This window comes from Pleurodeles waltl, chromosome 9 (genome assembly GCF_031143425.1).
Source record: "Pleurodeles waltl isolate 20211129_DDA chromosome 9, aPleWal1.hap1.20221129, whole genome shotgun sequence".
Classification (NCBI taxonomy): Eukaryota; Metazoa; Chordata; class Amphibia; order Caudata; family Salamandridae; genus Pleurodeles; species Pleurodeles waltl.
Genome location: NC_090448.1, coordinates 530,347,578 through 530,369,509, shown reverse-complemented (window position 1 = coordinate 530,369,509; position 21,932 = coordinate 530,347,578). Strand labels below are relative to the sequence as shown.

At 42.2% G+C, this 21,932-nt stretch overlaps 1 protein-coding gene across 3 annotated transcripts in view; it reads right to left on the bottom strand.

The window, feature by feature from the left end:
• TMEM260 (transmembrane protein 260) overlaps window positions 1–21,932 on the bottom strand; it is a 413,639-nt gene that overhangs the window by 68,573 nt on the left and 323,134 nt on the right. For all 3 annotated transcript variants that reach the window (XM_069207434.1, XM_069207432.1, XM_069207433.1), the window contains one exon: window positions 13,422–13,598. In XM_069207434.1, coding sequence (XP_069063535.1) covers window positions 13,422–13,598 — 177 coding nt within the window. The remainder of the gene's footprint in view (window positions 1–13,421; window positions 13,599–21,932) is intronic.

Here is a 21,932-nt window from a genome sequence, read left to right as displayed (position 1 = left end):
GAACGCTGTGTGGAAGGAAATTTGTGGCTTCTCTCAGATTCCAGAACTTTCTGTCACCGAAATGTAAGGAAAATGTGTTTTTTTAGCCAAATTTTGAGGTTTGCAAAGGATTCTGGGTAACAGAACCTGGTCAGAGCCCCACAAGTCACTCCATCTTGGATTCCCCTAGGTCTCTAGTTTCTAAAAATGCACAGGTTTGGTAGGTTTCCCTAAGTGCCAGCTGAGCTAGAGGCCAAAATCTACAGGTAGGCACTTTGCAACAAACACCTCTGTTTTCTGTCAAAAAATGGGATGTGTCCACGTTGTGTTTTGGGGGCATTTCCTGTCGCGGGCGCTAGGCCTACCCACACAAGTGAGGTATCATTTTTATCTGGAGACTTGGGGGCACATAGAATAGCAAAACAAGTGTTATTGCCCCTTGTCTTTCTCTACATTTTTTCCTTCCAAATATAAGAAAGTGTGTAAAAAAGACATCTATTTGAGAAATGCCCTGTAATTCACATGCTAGTATGGGCACCCCGGAATTCAGAGATGTGCAAATAACCACTGCTCCTCAACACCTTATCTTGTGCCCATTTTGGAAATACAAAGGTTTTCTTGATAGCTATTTTTCACTCTTTATATTTCAGCAAATGAATTGCTGTATACCTGGTATAGAATGAAAACCCACTGCAGGGTGCAACTTATTTATTAGCTCTGGGTACCTAGGGTTCTTGATGAACCTACAAGCCCTATATATCCCCACAACCAGAAGAGTCCAGCAGACGTAACGGTATATTGCTTTCAAAAATCTGACATTGCAGGAAAAAGTTACAGAGTAAAACGTAGAAAAAAATTGGTGTTTTTTTCATCTCAATTTCAATATTTTTTTTTTTCAGTTGTTATTTTCTGTAGGAAACCCTTGTAGGATCTACACAAATTACCCTTTGCTGAATTCAGAATTCTGTCTACTTTTCAGAAATGTTTAGGTTTCTGGTATCCGGCATTGGCTTCACGCCCATTTCTGTCACTGACTGGAAGTAGGCTGAAAGCACAAAACAAATCGTAAAAATGGGTTATGCCCCAGTAAAATGCCAAAATTGTGATGAAAAATTGGGTTTTCTGATTCAAGTCTGCCTGTTCCTGAAAAGTGGGAAGCTGGTGATTTTAGCACCGCAAACCCTTTGTTGATGCCATTTTCAGGGAAAAAAAACCACAAGCCTTCTTCTGCAGCCCCTTTTTCCCATTTTTTTTTTTTTTTTTAAAACGAAATTTTCACTGTATTTTGGCTAATTTCTTGGCCTCCTTCAGGGGAACCCACAAAGTCTGGGTACCTCTATAATCCCTAGGATGTTGGAAAAAAAGGACACCAATTTGGCTTGGCTGGCTTATGTGGACAAAAAGTTAAGAGGGCTAAGCGCGAACTGACCCAAATAGCCAAAAAAAAGGCCTGGCACAGGAGGGAAAAAAGCCTGGCAGCGAAAGGGTTAAACAGAGGGCATTTTATTAAATGTTATTGCGGTCTATGAAGCTAAATATGCATCAATTGAAAACACAACGGTTAAAGTGATGTTAGTAAACTATGACTTACACCCCTATCATGGCAACAATATCAAATAATAGGCAAAAGGGAACAAACCGCAAACAATTTTATCTTCACTCAGGAAAGTGGAAGTAGGAGGGAAATAAGGAATTTTAAGAAAGATAAGTATCCATCACAACCACTATCATACAACTTGTTGTTCTAATGAAGATTCGTTGTCCTAGACTCCGTATGTAAATCACTTTCAAAGCAGTGATCAAAACGAATACCTAGTGAAAATACCAAATTAATCGAGGGCTGAAGCACAGCCTTTCAAAATCTGTTTGTGAGCATCTAAACAGTAGCATTTTGAAAATAAAAGCAAGACTCTCAAAGAAGCAGCTCAACAACTTGTTTCCACCTGTAAGTCCCTTAACACCAGCAAAGTAGCTTTGCCTATCGGTGTGGGCCCAAGTTCCTTCTAGAGGGTAGTTCTCAGCAAGCTCATAACAAATTTTCACCACTAAAGAACCCAGTTCCAGATTTTGCACCATCAAAACCAACAAAAAGATTATCAACTTGGAAAAGCTTGTGTCAAAATGAAACAATTCCTAGCCGTTCATCATCCTCCGCTGACAAGTGATCAGAAAAGTAACAGGAGGGTAAAGAAATCACCAATGGTAAAGTAAAACTCCCACAACTTTAGGAAGCAAACAGGATGTCGGATTTTACACATTTTGATGTAAAATATGACCTCTCTCGATCGAAAGGAGTTTCTCAAAAAGACCACAAAGATACACAAAGAGATTCAGACGAACCAGATACCAAGAAAGAAAGCTGCATTTGAGAAAAACCTGTGCAATCTGTGTGGCTACATTTCCTGCATCAAAGAATTAAGATAGAATTCATAAAGTAGACTGCACGCCCATGGTACTGACAGTGCATCTCGGAGAATCTACTCCCCTCTTGTACGATATTGAACAAACATGACTTCCCATTAGATGCACGTTGATATCTTTATTACAAATCTGCCTTCATGTTTATGTAGCCCATTGGATTAAAAGCTGACAAACCAATTCCGCTATCAGTGGTCCACTATCAGAGCTGCTTTTCCTGGATCTCTAGAGGAAAGGTCCTGAGAATTAGTTTAATCTCTCTTAAATTTACATCTTTATATGGAGTTGAATTCTTGAAATAAGCCTTGCTTTTATATATTTTCAAGGTGAGCATTCTGAACCTAGAAGAGAAGAGTATGACTCCTGTTATTAGATGCAATGGGGGTGCATAACAATTCCCCATGAAAAGGATTGTATAGACAATTTAATCAAGATCAAGCTTAACAGATGGATGAATGACAACTATGTCCGGTATCTAGCTGCAGAATTAATTCTAGTAACTGCAATAAGTTCAGAGCAAAAAAGGTAATCTTAGGCACGCTTGAGGAAGTAGTTGCAGTCAGACACAACAGTCATAAAACTGACCTTGCTGTCTAAAGTGATCATATATGTACAATCTCTACTCTTTCGAGAGGTGACTAAAGCAACTTTCTTTGTGTCCAGGATGACATATCCCACTAAGTTGCTCTTCTGAGCCTAAGACAGGATAGACTAGGTCTCAATGGTTTAATCATTAAACCTAGACTGTTGAGGAGAATCATCCCATTCCACAGTGGGAATTCCAAAATAGCCATTAATCTAGTGCATTATAATTCATCTATCTTCTTTAGTATAGCTTATGATACAGTGCATCTCATGTAGTTTATCTTTAAGACGATCCTCACGTTTTTAGCGTCTTTCTGGCCCCAGATATTCCACTTCGAGATACATATATAACACAGCATTTCCACTTCAGAAGACTTTATTTTGGATGAATGCATGCAAGTACAAACATGTATTTTGTAACTCTGTTTTACTCACAGTGGTCTCATTTATGCTGCTTTACATTATATGGAGTAAACGCCTTGTTATTTCAAACTAGAACATGTAAAAGTTGCTGGCACTTCTAGTGTGGGGCAGAGCCTGTTTCCTTTGAAATGGGTGTTATAATTTGGGTGCCTTGGGGCACCTCAAGATACATGGAAAGCTCAATCAAAGTTAGGAGTGCAGCATTTGGTGCACAATCAATGCTAGTGCTCTACTTCTCTTTGGATAATTTAGTTTCAAATCCAAATATACTCCTCCACTTCAATATTGAGGACGCTGAAGAGCCCCCACTTCAATACAGAGGACACCTGAGCTTTTCTCAATTTACAGTACCTGACACAAATCAAGTATAATTGAAAACACTAGTCTGTAGTTCAGATACCCTTCCTCTACCAAGGTTGTTTTCTACTTAGAATGGCTTCTTCCACAACTAAGGTCACTACTGTGTTAAGGAGTAATGCTACAAAAATGTTTGATAATCCATCTGGAATAGAGATGGGCCTATAGTTAGCAGAACCCCGACTGTGGTCTTTTGTACAAAGTAGTACTATGGCTAAAGACTTCTGAGAAGGAGGGGATAAAAGATGTTAGCAGTACTTTGTCATCCCTTGGAGAAGCACAGGAACCAAGATATCTATGTTTAACTTGAAAATATGTGCAAGGACCTAATTTAGTGCTGGTGCTTTATTTTATTAGTGGCCTCAGATTGCTAGATCTATTTCAATGAGAGTAAACAAGACGCCCCAATCTCAAACTACTTGGGATTCCCTGTTGGAATCATCTCTCCCCTCATGGTTCTCCCAATACAGTTTAGAAAGATATTGGATCTGTGCATCTGAGATGTTGTTAGCACCTAATATTAGCTCACGTCCTTGGCATTTAAATGTGACCAACTTTCAGAAATCACTACAGTTTTAGTTGCTGCATATAGCTCCCAGGCTCTTTACTGGACTTCATGTTTATTCTTTTTACACTTAACCAATTCCTTGTGCAAAGCTACTTTGGTGTTGGCCACCTGTACAATGAACTCTTTGCTGGTTTTGCTGTCCATCATAGCCTTTAATTAAAAAACATTTTTGGCAGAATTGGAGAATTCTTGGTAGTATCCCAATGGACTAATCAGCGGCGGCTCCTCCGCCATGGCGGAGGGGTGTTACCACCCCCTCCGCCACCACAAGCAGCAGCAGCAGAAAAACTTTAACAACAAAAGTAAAAAAAACTGTTTATTATCCATTCATTGTTAAAGGGGCAGGGCCAATGGGGATGACGGGTACAAGGGGAGTGCACTGTGCAATCGCCTCATTGCGCATGTGTGTTTGGCCGGCTGTCTCGGGCCAGCGAAACACACATGCGCACTATGCTCTCTCCAACCTGGCACTGTGTTGCCAGGCTGGACAGAGCAGACACAGGCTTCCAGTCTGCCTGGGACTGCCCTGGCTGGGCGCTCCAGCCAATCCTAACACTGCTCTGCACAGCGTCGGGATTTGCCACAGGGCATGCTGGGAGCCTGTGCCTGCTGAGGGGACAGAGGAGCAGCAGCCCGGCATGCAGGTACATTTTTATTTGTTTTTATTTCTTAATTTAATGTTTTTTAACACCCCTTCCATCCCCCACCCGTGTGCCGCTCCTTTAACTCGCAGGGAGCCGTGACTGGGACTAACCAAAGACTACTGGTAGCTGTTCACCCCATAAATGGATAATCAACAGCATTAAAGCTCCTACCTACATTCAGTACTAGTGTCTGTGGGTCATGAGGTATACAGATTCATATTTTAATGCTTTGATATTCTAGCATGGGGCATGCTTCAGCGTTAATTGCAATATCATCTGTGGTGATCTCTATTTACCTTATTCTGAATGTACTATATGCAACAGTTTAAGAAGAAAAACCCCAACTGAGTACACCGAGTGAAAGTGGGTTTATCATGACCTTTCTGTCACTGCAATCTGTACTTTGGAAATTAATCTTCAGGATACCCAAGGCCTCATCTTCTGCTCTCTGACAATCAGCTGTCAAAGCCTGTTTAAAACTGTAGCACTGCAATATAAGCAGACTAACCATCACTGTTAACTCATTAAGATCTTTTATGCCTTAAAACGCATTTACTGGTTTCGTTTTGTAAAATACAAATTAGCAGCATTCAAACTGTATTTACCCCAACCTAATACCCTGGAATATTGGAAAGTTAATAGCCCTGAAGAGAGATGTCTCTCTGGACCTTCAACAGCTGGCGTGAAAAAGGACAAAGTAACCATTGAGTGTTAGTTCTCTGAGCCACAAGATTCCTGGAAGCAACATGTAGCAGAGCATTTGCTACAGCTAATCCAATGCAGTTTGGCAGAGTATCACTGAACCAATGAACTCTCAGAAGCGGACAGAAAGGAAGGACTGCTAGGACAGAGTCTGCCTTTTCTAGCTGCATGCCTTGCCAAATCCAGGACAGATTCATATTTTTTTCCAAATCATCCTCATAGTAACAGCCTTCATTAAGACTTCACACGTTCTTTCCCGGACATTATCTTAGAAAAAAGTATTGGTCTGTATGCAGCTGAATCTCCAGACAAGAGTTTAGCTGTTAAATGGCCACCAAGTACTGGGAACCCCGACTCAAGTGAAATGTTCAAACGCGTTGCAATAGCAGATGCCTTCTTCTCAGTACTGAGAAAATGCTTTGCAGCACTGAAAACATCTAAACAGATTCCAAAACCACTAAAGGCCTTTTTTAGAAGTTATTTTTCTTATTTGAGGATCTTTTACCTTGAAGGAGGTATTCAGAAAACGTTTTTCTTTTGTTGTCTACAAAATCATGTCCAGTGATGCAGTTAATGTTTGAGTTTTTAATAATATAAAGAACAATGTAAAAGGTGCATTTCAAGCAAAGGCTCAGAACACCAAAATATAAAAGGCCGGTCCACTGGCTTTATAAACCAGACATATTAGGTTTGTCAATAAATGACAATAATTTACCTACAATTACAATCCAATGTGTTACCATGTACATATATGGTGATGATGAATAATAAATACTTCGACAAATATTTTAAATAAAGCATTTTTACTCAAATTAACTATTAACACACTTCCGGTGCTCCAGCTGAACAGCATAATGTTTCAGCTCAAAGTACTTTAAAAATGTTGGTAAGCTGTCCCACAGTCATGCATTCTATGACCAAGGAGACTTTTAGTGAGTTTTTGAAAACATTCTTGTGGGGCTGCTCTGATCCCCAGAACTCCCACCATACTTTAATTATTTGTGGAGCACTTGTCCCTCCTTCGGGACATAGATTACTGCTCCCACCCTAGGTGGTAGCAATCATTGCTGCTTCGGCCCCAGGGGTGAGGTCCCGGGGGTCAATACCGAGCTCGAGGAGGAGGGTCATACAATCTCACTGGCCCAATCAATACATATATTAAAAAAAATATATATATGCCTAGGTACCCCCGGGATTGGGTCCCTGGGGCCAATAGCTGGCTCGGGGAGAGGGGCTTACAAATGCTCACTCCCCACAATAAAAAAAAAAATTAAAAAATGCAATAATCAGACTAAGCACTGACTCACCCAAAGGGGATTAAAATTGAAAAGGGTGACCCCCGCACCCAACACTCTTCCTTATTTTTCACGGTGTTATGTGATGGAAAAAAAAATGCCACCAGGGGGTACCTCACTATTAGGCCTAGGTAGGGGGTCAAAGTATCCAAATTTTACCCTCTGTCCCATATATATAAATAAAAATGTCACTTACCCAGTGTACATCTGTTCCTGGCATGTTGTGCTGCAGATTCACATGCTATGCAAATCGATTCCGACATCTAGTGTTGGGCTCGGAGTGTTACAAGTTGTTTTTCTTCAAAGAAGTCTTTTAGAGTCACGGAAACGAGTGACTCCTCCTCGGTTCCACTGCGCATGGGCATCAACTCCATTGTTAGATTGTTTTCCCGCAGAGGGTGAAGGAAGGAGTGATAGAGTATATAAGTGAAAAAAGAGATGTCCATGCAAATGTAAATGTATGTACATATGTACAAATGTGTTAACTTAAATGACTACAGGCTTCCGGGGTAGAAGGGAGGGTGCATGTGAATCTGCAGCACGGCTTGCCACGAACAGATGTACACTGGGTAAGTTACATTTTTCCGTTCGATGGCATGTGTAGCTGCAGATACACATGCTATGCATAGACTACAAAGCAGTTTGTCCTCCCAAAATAGCGGTGGCTAACCTGTAGGAGTTGACGTTGTTTGAAATAATGTTCTTGTCCTACTGTGGCTTGATGTTGTGATAATACGTCCACACAGTAGTGTTTAGTAAATGTATGAGGTGTTGCGATGTAGCTGCTTTACATATTTCAGCCATTGGTATATTTCCTAAAAAAAAGCCATTGTTGCACCTTTCTTTTGTGTAGAATGTGCTTTTGGGGTGATTACTAGTTGTCTTTTTGCTTTGATATAGCATGTTTGTATGCACCTTACAATCCATCTTGCTCAACCTTGTTTTGATATAGGATTGCCTGTATGTGGTTGTTGGAAAGCCACAAAAAGTTGTTTTTTTCTTTCTAAATTGTTTAGTTCTGTCTGTATAGTACATTAGAGCTCTTTCTGCCACAGAATCTGGCTGTGGGAAGAAGACTGGCAGTTCCACTGTTTGATTGATATGAAATGGTGAGACTACTTTTGGCAGAAATTTTGGATTTGTTCGTAGTACAACTTTGTGTTTGTGTGTACTTGGAAAAAAGGTTCCTCGAGAGTAAAAGCTTGTATTTCACTTACTCTTCTTAAAGAAGTAATTGCTACTAGGAAGGCAACTTTCCATGTTAAAAATTGAATTTGGCACGAGTGCATGGATTCAAAAGGTGGTCCCATAAGTCTTGTAAGCACTATAGATTCGAGGATGGAACTGGTGGTGTTGTAGGTGGAATGATGCGTTTTAAGCCTTCCGTGGAAGCTTTACTGACAGGAACTCTAAATAAAGAGGCATGTTGAATATTTTGTAAATATGCAGATACTGCAGTAAGGTGTATTTTTATTGAGGAAAATGCTAAATTTTATTTTTGCAAATGAAGTAAATAGCATACAATATCTTGTATTGATGCTGTAAGAGGATCTATATTTTTAGATTGACAGCCATAGACAAATCTTTTCCATTTATTTGCATGTCACTGTCTAGTAGTGGGTTTTCTTGCTGGTTTAATAACTTCCATACATTCTGATGGGAGTTGTAAATATCCAAATTCTATGACTTCAGGAGCCAAATTGCTAGATTGAGAGCATTGGGTTTTGGATGTGTGATTTGACCTTTGTTTTGTGTTAACAGATCTGGTCTGCATGGGAGTTTGGAGTGTGGTACTACAGATAGATCTAGTAGTGTTGTGTACCATGGCTGACGTGCCCATGTTGGTGCTATGAGTATCACGTTGAGTGAAGTTTGACGCAACTTGTTGACCAAAATGGAAGGAGTGGGAAAGGGGGGAAAAGCGTAAGCAAATATCACTGACCAATAGATCCATGCAGCATTGCCCTTGAATAGGGGATGTGGGTGTCTGGATGCGAAGTTTTGGCATTTTGTGTTTTCGCTTGTTGCGAATAGATCTATGTTTGGTGTTCCCCACTTTTGAAAGCACTCTTGAAGTACTTGAGGATGAATCTCCCATTCACGTGTTTGTTGGTGATTTTAGCTGAGGATATCTGCCAACTGATTGTCTATTCCTGGAATGTACTGTGCTAATAGATACATTTGATTGTGAATTGCCCATTTCCAAATTTTGTGCACTAGAAGGGACAGTTGGGATGAATGTGTCCCTACCTGATGTTGAGATAATTCATTGTTATGTTGTCTGGCTTTATAAGAACATTCTTTCGTGTGAGAAGAGGTTGAAAAGCTTTGAGGGCCAGAAACATAGCTAACAATTCTAAGTGGTTTATGTGTAGCTGTTTCTGTTTAACATCCCATTGTCCTTGAATATTGTGATTGTTTAGGTGAGCTCCCCAACCAATCATTGATGCATCTGTAATTATGGTTTGAGGCACAGGGTCTTGAAACGACCGCCCTTGCCTAAATTGCTGCAATTCTACCACTGAATATGTGTTTGGCGGTCTATCAACACTAGATATTGGAGTTGACCGTGTGCCTGTGACCATTGTTATGCAAGGCACTGTTGTAAAGGCCTCATGTTTAATCTTGCGTGTGGAACTATTGCAATGCAAGATGCCATCATTCCTAGGATTTTCATGACAAATCTTACAGTGTATTGTTGATTTGGTTTTATAAGTGGAATTCGTTTTTTGAAAGCTTGTATCCTTTGTGTATTTGGATACGCTATAGCTAGTTGAGTATTTAGGATAGCACCTAAATACGGTTGTACTTGTGCTGGTTAAAGGTGTGACTTTTGGTAGTTTATAGAAAAACCTAGGGTGTGCAGGGTTTCAATTACATAATGTGTATGATTTTGGCATTGTGTATGACTGCTTGATTTTATTAGTCAATCGTCTAGACATGGAAAGACATGGCTATGTTGTCTTCTTAGGTAGGCTGCTACTACTGCTAAGCACTTTGTGAACACTCTTGGAGCTGTTGTTATGCTGAAAGGTAACACTTTGAACAGGTAGTGCTTTCCTTGAATGACAAACCTGAGGTATTTTCTGTGAGGTGGATGGATGGGTTTGTGGAAATACGCATCCTTGAGGTCTAAGGCTGTCATAAAATCTTGTTTTCGTAGCAGTGGGATAACATCTTGCAGAGTTACCATGTGAAAATGTTCTGATAGGATGTAAAAATTGAGGGGCCTGAGGTCTAATATTGGCCTGAGGGTGCCATCTTTTGGGGAATTAGAAATTATAGTGAATAAACTCCTATTCCTAGCTGAGACTGTGGAACTAACTCTATTGCTTGTTTTAGTAGTAGAGATTGAACCTCTTTTTGTAACAGAATTGTATGTTCTGGGGTTAACTTGTGATACCTTGGTGGAATATTTGGAGGCGTGTTTATCAATTCTAGGCAATAACCATTGCAGATAATTGATAGCACCCAGTTGTCAGTGGTGATATTTTGCCAATGTGTATGGAACTGCTGTAGTCTCCTCCCCCCACAGGAGACTTGTGGAGTGGGAGGGAGTGAGGGAAGTCTCTGTTTTGGCTGTGTTGCAGGCTGTTTAGAGGTTTGGAATTTCCCTCTATTTCTAGAGTGTTGTCCTCCATATGTGCCTCTAAACCCACCTCGCTGGTACTAGGTTTGGTAAGTTGGTTTTGTTTGGGAAGTTGGTGCCTCTGAAGGTTATGGTCTGAAACCTGCTCCAAAGTGAGGCTTACGAAATGACCCTCTACAGTATATGGTGCAGAATAGAGTGCACCCATTGCCTTGGCTGTGTCTGAGTCTTTTCGTAGTTTTTCTATTGCTGGGTCTACCTCTGGTGCATCTCCTAAGGACTGACTATTCACTCTTTTTCTTGCAGCACTAACCACTACTGAATCAGGTGGCACCTGATGGGTGATGTAATCAGGGTCAGAAGGTGCAGTTCCATACTTTTTTTTCTATTCTAGGTGTTGGTTCAATCTCTGTCTCTTCCTCAGAGGTTTTATGGCTTTCTCACAGTCTTTTGGAAAGTCCTTGTTCCTGTGTATTACCTGCTTTTTTTTGGTTCCGAAGTGTGATGTTTTTTCGGTATCGAAAATGATGAGGAAGGTCTCGGCTCCGAAACAGTTTTTCTAATTTTCAACTCTGAAAATTTTTGTTGTCTACTGGAGTCTGAAATGGAGCTTTTAATAGTCTTTGTGAATTGGAATTCTTCTGAGGTGTGGCCTTTTTCGGTGCCGAACCAGAGGGTTGGTCACCGACAGTCTTTTTCTGGGCCGAGCCATGGCCTTCCGGCAGTGGCGTACCCAAGGCCTTCTGTTGTTTTTTATGTAGGGGTGCAGGGGCAGACGTACTCACATGCTGCCCGGCTGTGACGGGCCTGTCTTTCTCGGATTCCTGCTCCGACTCTGTGTCTCGAATCGCGACTGCTGTCTGCATTTGTTTTTCTTCTGTAACGTCGAAATGTTCTCTGGTCTTCGATTTCCAACCTTCTTGCTCTTCGGTCCCTCAGAGTCTTTTTCGATCAGAACGATCGATAGGCCTCGCAGTTTTCCTCCCGATGGTCTGGAGAAAGGCAAAGGTTGCAAACTAGATGTTGGTCTGTGTATGGGTACTTAGCGTGGCACAGAGGGCAGAATCGGAATGGAGTTCGATCTATGAGGCTCTTCACGCGGTCGGCCTGAATAGGCCCAAGTTGGGGGCGCGCGCCCCGAAGGGCGAACAAAGTTGTTTTCCGATGGTACAGCTGTTTCGATGGAAAATAAATAACACAATCGATACAATACCGACGAAAAGGAAGGTTTTTTAAAGTTTTCCAAATCAAAATCTCAGAGCGAGAGAAAACGTGTCCGAACCAGACGGCCGAAAGAAAACAATCTAACAATGGAGGCTCACACCAAGGATCATCCCTCGGCCTCATGCTTTTTAATGCATATATGACCCCACTAGCCAACATCCTCCAATCCCTCAGCCTCAACATAATCTTCTACGCAGACAACACTCAACTTATCCTCTCGCTCACCCACGACCCCGCCACCACCAAAACCAACTTCCACAGATGCATGACAAGCTTCACCAACTGGATGAAAGAAAAATGCTTCCAGATAAACACAGACAAGACTGAAGTTCTGATTTCCGGGCAAGAGAAGCAACACATGGAACGACTCCCGGTTGCCTTCACAACTAGGATCTGCACCCACTCCCTCCGATTATGCCAGAAAACTCTGAATCTTTAGCAACACAAAAGGAACCATACCAGAAACCTCGGAATCATCACTAACAACAGGCTCACTATGGAATCACAGATTAACACCATCTCCTTTGCCTACTTCTTCAATCTGCGCATGGTAAGTAAGATCTTCAAGTGGCTACTCAGGCACATGAGATGCACAGTGACCCAGACTACAGACCATATAGAACACTGCAGCCAGACTCATCCTAGACCTTTTGTGATGATTCCACATCACACCACATCTCAGACAACTCACCTGGTTTCACATTGAGAAGTTGCACGTATTCAAGCTGCTGACCCACGCACACAAAGCTCTACACAACCAAGGACCTGCCTACATTAACCACTGCCTGAATTTCACCAACTGTCAAAAAGACTATGCTCTGCTTCCCTATCACTTGCCTACACACCACACATCCTCCAAAGCTGAAGTGGAGGATGTGCCTTCTTCCCCATAATAGCCTCCCCACGTATCTCCAGACCATCACCTTTCATCCGGAATTCCATATGGCCCTCAAGACCTTGCTATTCAAATGAGCTGCTGAGACCTGCAAGCAACCGGATAACCTTGAGGGTGATTAGCCACATCTTTACAAATCCTGCTTCTTCGATTGATGTGGAAAGCAGCAAATCAGATCTTATCTTTTGGTCTGCTGGTCCCACAGTCCTACTGAGGTCTGAAATATCTATACATTTTGAACCTTAACTTCTCGGAAACTACTGAAAGGATTTACACCATGATTTCTGTGTACAATTCTAGATTTCTGGCAAATTTGATGGCATTCAGTTCAGCCATTTTAGATGGAAAACTGCACGGGGACAACATGTTTTGGGAACTCCATTTTTTTCAGTCACCACTTGATGGATTACACAGAACCTTTCCAAGAAGAAGCTCAGGTGGATGATTTTTTGGGGGAAAGTTCCATGAAGATTCCTCAATCTACAAAATACTTATTAGGAAGCCAAAAAAATCAATTTCCCATGGAAACACCATCCCAACTATAAAACTATCACTAAACAGTGCTACTTGCTATATGTGAAAAAAGCTTCTGCATGACAAAAGCATCTGCATGGTAAAGGAATGTGTAGAAAAGGCATGCGCGGGAATGTCATACATTCCCTTGAACCCCATATGAAGGACAAGTAAAAGCAAACAAAATCAAACTGTGATTCAACAGACACATTAAAAAAGTAAGAGTTACCTCCCATATTCTTCGGTCCAGTTATAGATGTTTTTTGTGAGCTGAATCCACTCGTCTGGGATGAAAGATTTGTCTTTAGCAACCAGTTTTTCACAAGAGCCCCACGGCCATAGAGAATAGCTTGCTTTCCAGGTCAAGTCCCCTTCGTGCAGCCCTATGCACACATATGTTTCTTTTCTGTGAAAAATAGTACATAATCTGTAAATTATGTCCATTAAATTGTAAATGAATTAGTTCATTAATGTTACATGCTTGCAGGTGAGAATCCAATTTCTGGACAATGATTTGGATTAAGAAACTAATTTAAATGAAAAACATGCCAGGAAGCTAAGACTACACTGCAGTGTATGCAAATATGTTAAGTAGTTTGTGCCCTGTTACTGGACAATTAAGACAGGGAGGGAAGGCTAGGTAGCAGTAAATAATAACATTACAGCAAATAGATCCGGTTAGAGTGTGTACTGTAGAGTCTGATATATATGTTGGTCACCATGGATCCTTACATCATGCCTCGGGGTTGGATATGGTGGCCACACTTGCATAGGTGTCATTCACCCTCTTGTAATATGTAGAGTACCCCTCAAGGTTCACTGTATACAGGTTCTATACAGAATCTTGAGCACATCATGTTTGATTGTTATTTTATCAGTAATACTCGCTGTCAATGAAAAAAACAAAGGGTAAAGTTTAGTTTTAGTTAGGAAAAATTATTTTTCCTACACAAACCAAGTTTAAACTACAAAAACTTTACAAATTCTAATGTTATTACTTTTGTTTACAATTTATCCACCACATTCAAATTATAAGTAGTGGACCTTGTTACACACTCTTTTCAGCTTGCTAACCAGACAACAGTAACTATAACTCACCAATTTACAATGCACTCTGCTGTGACAAATATTGTAATTTGAGAAGTTATATGTGTTGTATAAATGCTATGATTTCACATGCTGTAAGTGATTTAGTATTCAAGGGTATAAACAGTGCATGGAAAAGGCATGAGATAAAATAATGTAGTGTGGCGAGTGAGGTGCCACTACTGTCTTTGGAGGTGCCCGACTTATAGTAATTTGAAGGTGGTGCGTAAATTATAAATTGAAAGCATCATTATAACTTTATAATTTTTATTGTTTGTGTATTTTCAAGTTGGGTTTGTATAGAAAAAATGCATAAGGATTTCTAACTATAAATGATGCTTAACACTTGTTGGTTTTTATTTTTTACCAAAATGTGGTTCAAACCGCAGTGTGGAGTATTACTGATTGGAGTTTTGTAAAATGTAGTGTAGAACAGTACAGTGAAGGAGAGTGTTGTAGAGTCTAGTGTCAGAGTGGAGTGGAGTGGAGTGACGTAGCGTACAGTTGACTAAAGTGTTATATAGTGAAGTGGCATGGTGTGTCGGTTTGTGGAGTGGATTGGAGTATTGTAGAGTGGAATGGCGTGTCGTACAATATAGTAATGTGTTGAACAGTAGTGCTCAGTGTTGTACAGTGGAGTGCCGTCAACTGAAGTGTCATGAAATGGAGTTTGATGGAGTGTCATCGAGTAGAGTGTCTTAGAGTGACATAGATTGTAGCAGAGTGCTGTAAAGTGCAGTAGCATAGAGTGGAGTTGAGTAGAGTGTCATATAGTTCAGTGTTGTTGAGTGTAGTTTGTGCAGGAAAGTGGCTGAGTGTCTCATACAGTGTGGTGTACAGTTGAGCCTCATTATTTGTGAGAACACAGTGCATGGTAGGGGGGTGAGTTACAGTTAGTGTTGTCTGGTTAGCGAGGTGAAACGAGCCTGTAACAAGGACTGCTACTTAAAATAATTTGAAGGTGGTGGAATTTTTAAAGTTTGTGTGACTTAAACTTGGTTTGTATAGGGAAAATAATATTTTTAACTAAGATTTAACATGTCTTTTTTAATTTCTTTTTTTTTTTTAAAATGTTTTAATAAAAATGAGTTTCAAATAGTAGAGTCCAGTGTCGTGAGCAGAGAGTTGTTATGTGGAGTGGCATACGGTACAGTGGACGAGAGTGTTGTAAAGTCTGTTGTCATTGACTGGAGTATTGTAGATTGGCATAGAGTAGAGTGCAGTAATGTTTGGTAAAGTGTAGTTAATTGGTATATAGTGTAGTGGCATGGTGGCTCATATAGTGTAGTCAAGTGGTGTAGACTGGAGCAGCGACTTGTACATTGAAATGGCGTGTTGAACAATAGAGCATGGCGTTGTAGACTGTCAGAGTGGAGTAGTGTTTTAGAGTGGAATAGGGTGCGATAGAGTGTCAGATTGGAGAATTGTCAAGTGGAGTATCGTAGAGTACAGTGAAGGAGAGTATCAGAGTGGACTGCCATGTCATATATTGGGGTGCCATGTATATATATTTTGAGTGCCGTGTCATCGAGTGTCATACAGTGTAGTACAGTGGCATAGAGTGAAGTAGTGTCAGAGTGTAGTACAGTGGAGTTGCATGTAGTGCAGTAGTGTCAGACAGTGAAGCGGCATAGAGCGGAGTATAGTAGTGTGGTGTAGCTTGGGATAAAGTGTAGTAGAGTGAAGTAAAGTAGAGTGCAGTACACTGGAGTGGGATAATGTAGAGTGGAGCAAATAGAGTGGAGTGGATTTGTTTGTCGTAAAACTATGGTGGTATGGAGTGCAGTAGAGTGGAGTGTGTAGCATACCATAGAATAAAGTGTCATAAACTGGAGTACCGTTTTGTGCAGTAGAGTGTAGTGGGGTGTTGTACAGTATTGACAAGTGACGTAGTAGAGTACAGAGGCATACAGTATAGTGGGTAGATGTACAGTAGAATAGAGTCTCCTCCTTCTGTTTTTTCCCCCTCCCTCTTTTCTTTTCTCTCTCCTTCCTTTTCCCCCTCCCCCGTTCCCTTCACTCCTTCCCCTTCTCTCATCTCCTCACTTCATTTCCATCTTTCATGTGTTTCCTTCAAAAAACCCCAACACCCCCCCACTTCCCCTGCTTCCTTTTCCCTCTCTTCTACTTCTCTCTTTTTTCCCCCGTGTCTCTCTCTCTCTTTCGCCCTTTTTCCCCTCTTTTTCCTTCTTCCCCTTTTTTCCATCCGTTCCCCCAAACACCCCCCTCCCCTCCTGCAGTCCCTCCTTCCCTTTGTCCTCCCCCTCTCGATAGGAGTACCTTTCTCCTCTTTACAGACTGGGAACCACGTTCCCCAGCATTCTGTGCATTCCAGACGTGCCGCGCGCTCTCCATACCGGAGACTGGGAACTGCTTCTCCCAGCCTCCCGAGCATCCCGACGCGTCGCGCTTACACGCACTATCAGAAGTGCCGACCAGTGCAAACCGGCCCGAGCCGGCTCAGCGAAGGACGCGCAGGAGGTGCCTAATCTAAACCGAATTGCTCCTATTATTTAAGCCGCCCCCTCGCTGGACCACGCACCTCAAGCAGTCCAGTGAGGGGTCGGACTAGGCGCATAGCGAGTGCCTCCTTTGATGTAGTGAGTGCTGGAGCACCTCCTCTTTCCCTACTATGATCTACAACTACCCTACAGATAAGAATCAATCTGTGTGGTTGTGTGTCTGTTGGTTGCAGCGTGTGCAGTTTTCCTTTCCCAACCGATGTTTCCCCGATCCGGGGGACAGACGGCCGGGCTTTCTAGCATGTGATAATGGTAACTGACAATTTGCTTGCCGTTTTCTCTTCCCTGACTTCAGCATATTACCTCCCTGCAGGTACCTTCTTATCTGCACCTACTTGCTGACTCGAGATGTTGGTTACCTTGTTATTTACCTCATTGTTTCACATAAGTATTCCTATATGTTCCCCTAGGGATTATACCTATGGATTTGGTCAATCTTCCACTGGATCGTGTTTTTTACTGTTACTTTTACTTATATTGACTGCCGTCACTGCCTATTTCTTCTTTTTCCCTCCCCTTAGAGTGTGATTATAAGGGGACACTCCCCCTCCTGGAATCTGGGGATAGTAGCCTTTAGACTTGGGGTAAGACATTATGCTCTCAGTAGATATATGTTACACTTGTTTGCATTGCATGACTTTGGCTTGCTGTGTCACCCCTGTGTGTGTTTTTCTGTGCTGTGTTTGTTACGAAACGTTAATTACGCTTCTGTTTCCTTAGGCCTACGTTAGGTAGTTCCTCGCCACAGGTAGGCCTCATTATTTCTTCTTATTTTTCTGCACCCACTCACTTACTGAGTGTTGGATGTCTGTCTCTGCATTGCATGACGTTTAGGGATCCTAGGCCCTGAAGAATGCCCCCAGACCTTCCTTGGCTCATTATAGAGGTGTGGTACTGAAAATTCTGGACCCGTGTTATAAACATCGTCGTATCACAACGATTTTGGTATCAGCAGACCGAGAATGGTTAGAATAGTATGCACAAGCATTGTATTCATATTCAGGTGACGAAATCACCCGAATATCAGAGATTCCGTCCTGAAACTCTGAGGTTCCATTTAAACGACAGCCATTTTGTGATTGCCCTCACATAGGCCAATGACTAATGCTGAAAACGAGTCTGAAGGACACGTACATCTTTGCTGACTCCTCTGTGACCTGAGCAAGCTGACTCCACTGCCTGAAGCCAAACCTGTTCGGCCAGTTTCTTTCCCAGAGGCCGAATGGGATTAGTATCAAGGCACAACACATCATAAAACCTTTTCATCACACACAAACCATGCCTAATCTTACACACACCTGTCCCTGTTTCTTTCTTTATGACTTGCTTTACAAGGAGGAGGTGCCTGTTTATATTGGGGGTCCGTCGATATCTGATGAAAGTACTGAGCCTTGCCGGGTAATTGATTGAGGGCTGGACAAACTGAAATATGGCTTGTCATCATAACCCTGCTATTTCTTTGTAGTGAAAATATGTGAATGGTCAACTGTAAAATAAGGAATGTTTGCCTAAAGCATAATATTTTGTATAAAAGAGAAGGTTAGCTTTGCAAGGGAGCAGTCTCCTGAGAATATACACCGTGTTGTACTTCTAGGGTACCTGTTACTGGCTGCAGCCAATAAACAAGATCTTTGACTTCACCAAGAAGACTCTGTGTTTCTGTAGTCTGAAACAGGAAGGACTCGAAGTCTTAGGGTGTGTTCCCTGGCACCACTGGGTTCTGAAAAACCCAGTACTTCAGTTGGCGCCCAACGTGGGGCGATTTCAGCGGTACCGGTCCAAGCCAGAGGTTCGTGAGGAGCTTCGTGTGAAAATTCTGGAGGGAGGCCGCCACTTCATCGACCCCTGTATGTCGACGTGGTCCGAAAGTCTTTGCTGCGAGGTTCCCCGCTTTCCGACGGCTACGAAGGACTGCTGCCCTGACTATCGCCCTGTTTTGGACCCTTGATGATTTGGTAGAGCGAAACGATAAACGAGTCTTCTGGTGACGTCGATACCTCAGTTAAGTATAAGTGGAGCGTCTCCCAGTCCTTAGTTTGGTTCTTAGTTTGGTATCCCCTTGGGATCTTTGATTTGGAACTTGCAAGTACCAAAGCCGAGGGATTCGTGTATTCACGAGACTATTATATTCGATAATCCTTTGAAGTTTGAAGCTAGACTGGAGAGCGAAGATGCCTGGTCTTAGCAGACATGGAAATTTGTTTTGTCTTGGTTATAATAGGGATTCCCGATTGGAGGACTCGTGTCCGGTTCCTCAGATTGGAACTCCAACCTACGAACTATATGTGAAACATGGCATAGGCCCCATCATATATAATGAAGTATGGATCCGATACACCAGGAAAGATGGTGTTTTAAAATGGCCCCAATATGGTAGTTTTGACACAGAGATTCTGGATAATCTGGAGGTTAAACTTTTTAAGAAGAAAGCCCGGCCGGCGATGTTTGACTCTTTCCGCCTATGGCGTAAGGAAGCCAAACAGAAGGAAATTAAATTAGCAGAGAGAAATAAGAGGGAAGAGGGTATCTCGATAATGCAAGCTGCCATATAGTTTAAAGATGATGAAGAAGAACAGATAAATGAGCAGTTGCACAGGCAACGTAAAATGGTGACCGATAAATGTTATCCAGTTTTTCCGCTTCTTCAGCAAGATGCAGCAAAAGAACTTGAGAAAGATCCTTTAATGTCACACTTGTTGAGTTCGCCACCCCCTTATGCGCAGAATGCTACAGCACCTCCGCAACCTTTAGCTGTGCAACCTCCGGTTATTGTGCCTCAGGTTCTTCCACAGCCGCCAGCTCCTCTTCAGTTGGCTCCTACTACTATGGCGCAGCCCCTTCAAGGGCCGCCGACTTCGCTACCTGCTCCATCTGTACCTCCTACGACTTTATGTACTACATCGACTGCCTCTTCTGGTGTTCTTCCTGATATTGCCTCTGAGTCTGCCTCTGCGTCTGCCTTGCCTCCCTCTGTTTTTCCTCCTGTTCTTTCATCAACTTCTCCTTCTGTCCGACAGAGAATGACAGATACTGTTGCCAGCCTTATATTTCCTCTCTTTGGGTCGTCTGGTGTGACCCCGGATTCGGAGCGTAAGCAGTCGTGTAGTCAACTGCCTAATTCTCGAGAGAGAGAAATGTTTGACCGTATGGCGCGTAAATGGGTTGTTTACCCTTCAAGATACGATGTAGAGTCTGTTATGGATGTCTTCTGTCAATGGGAAGCACCGAAACAAAGATACGTTTTTGAGAAAATGTGTGCTTTCCTTTGTGAGGAATTGGAGGATAATGATTTGGAAACAAATCCGCCTGATTTGTGCCGTGTACGGTTTGAGTTTGCAAAGGGCACGATTGTGGGTTCCGATGTTGAGAAAGCAGTTGCGACGTTGTTGTCCTTTAGGAATAAGGATCCTTCTCAGTGATTGTTCGAACATGACTCCTCTGTTAAAAAAAAGGTGCAACAGTACCCAATGAGAGAAGTCCCTCCGGTATGGAAGGACGCCGTTGCGGCTGATGTTGCTAATCAAATTGATGCTGTCCCAGCTCATTTTCAGCGTGTTTGGGTACATGTTCCGTGGAAGCGAGCTGAAGTTTTAGCCCTTAAGCAGACTTTGCCTGATCCCCGTAAAAACCCTGCAGGGTATTATAAGGAATTATCACAGACTGCAGACTCATGCATTATGAATTTAGCCGACATAGACATGTTATTTGGGAATGTTGTTCCACAGCCTTTGTGGGGATTGATTCACCATACAGATCATGCGCAAGAGTTAGGTGACTCATGGGCTAATATTAGTGCTGCAAATGATAGACAAGTTGGTGGTGCCAAGCCTGAGCCTTTGGTAGCAGAACTGCCTGCTAGGATCATTACTTACATGAAGACTTTAATGCCTGCGATGCGTGTGAATTGGGATAAATTGTCTGCGTGTAAGCAGAAGAAAGATGAAACAGTGTCTGATTTCTTCACCAGGTTTGAGGAAACGTTTATCGACCACAGTGGTCAAGATATGAGTACAGAAGGTGGTCAACGGTTGTTCGTCGACAAGTTTGTGCACAATTTGCTTGCCGAGCTGTGTAAGAAATTGAAGGATTCAGAGAGTTCTTGGGCCGTTTCCTCTTCAGCACAAATATTGGCTACTGCACAGTACTACGAAAATAGGGATAAAGATGAGAAGGATAGAGCAGACAAGAAAACTAAAGAATTAAAGACGAAGGTTCTTTTACAACAGGCGTATCCGCCACGTGGTGGTCAGAGTAACTATCAGCAACCTCAACAGTTCCAGAGAAACTCGCAAAGGTTCGAGTTTTCTCAACCACGTTTTCCTGTAGGTCCCAATCAGTGTTCATATTGTAAAGAAGAGGGTCATTTCAAGTATAGTTGTCCTATTTTGTTACAGCGTACGAATGATGCTTCTGGCGCAAGAGGTCGAGGTGTTCAACAAGCTCCTAGAGGTAGAGGACGTGGAAGTTTCCCCAAGAACACGCGTTCCTTTCCGTCTCAAAACTCAATGAATAGTTTTGACCAGCAACATAACGCGTCTGGTAGGATGGCTCAGTACTATGCTGACGACTACTATACAGAAGATGAGAATCTGGAAGGTAATAATTACTAGGACAGCCATAGACGAAGAGAGGGAGTTTTTTTAGTTCCAGTAGATCAGAATGGACCTTATGTTAAGGTGATTACATCAGGTGTGTCGGAGCCTTTTTTGTTGGATACTGGTGCTACAAAGAGTTCTATTATGCACTCAAAACTCCCTGGCGCACCTTTGTCTGGCGAGATGAATGTTTCAGTAGGTTTTTCTGGAGCCCCGGTTAGGAACCCTATTTCTAGTCCTATGTCCCTTTCTGTTGGACCTTGTGAATTGGAAGCACCCCTTATTCTGACGACAGGTTGTGGTGAAAACTTGTTAGGATTGGATTTGTTGAAAAGATTGTATGCGACATTATATTGTTCTCCTTCGGGAGTACAACTTACACTGGGTAGGAAAACGGTCTCTCCAATTTATTTGTCGAAGGATAAACTTCCGACCGAATTATCGTTTCTTCCTGATATCATTTGGGCTACTGGTCCTAATGATGTGGGTCTTTTGGAAATACCGCCTTATGTTGTGACATTGAAAGCCAATGTTAAA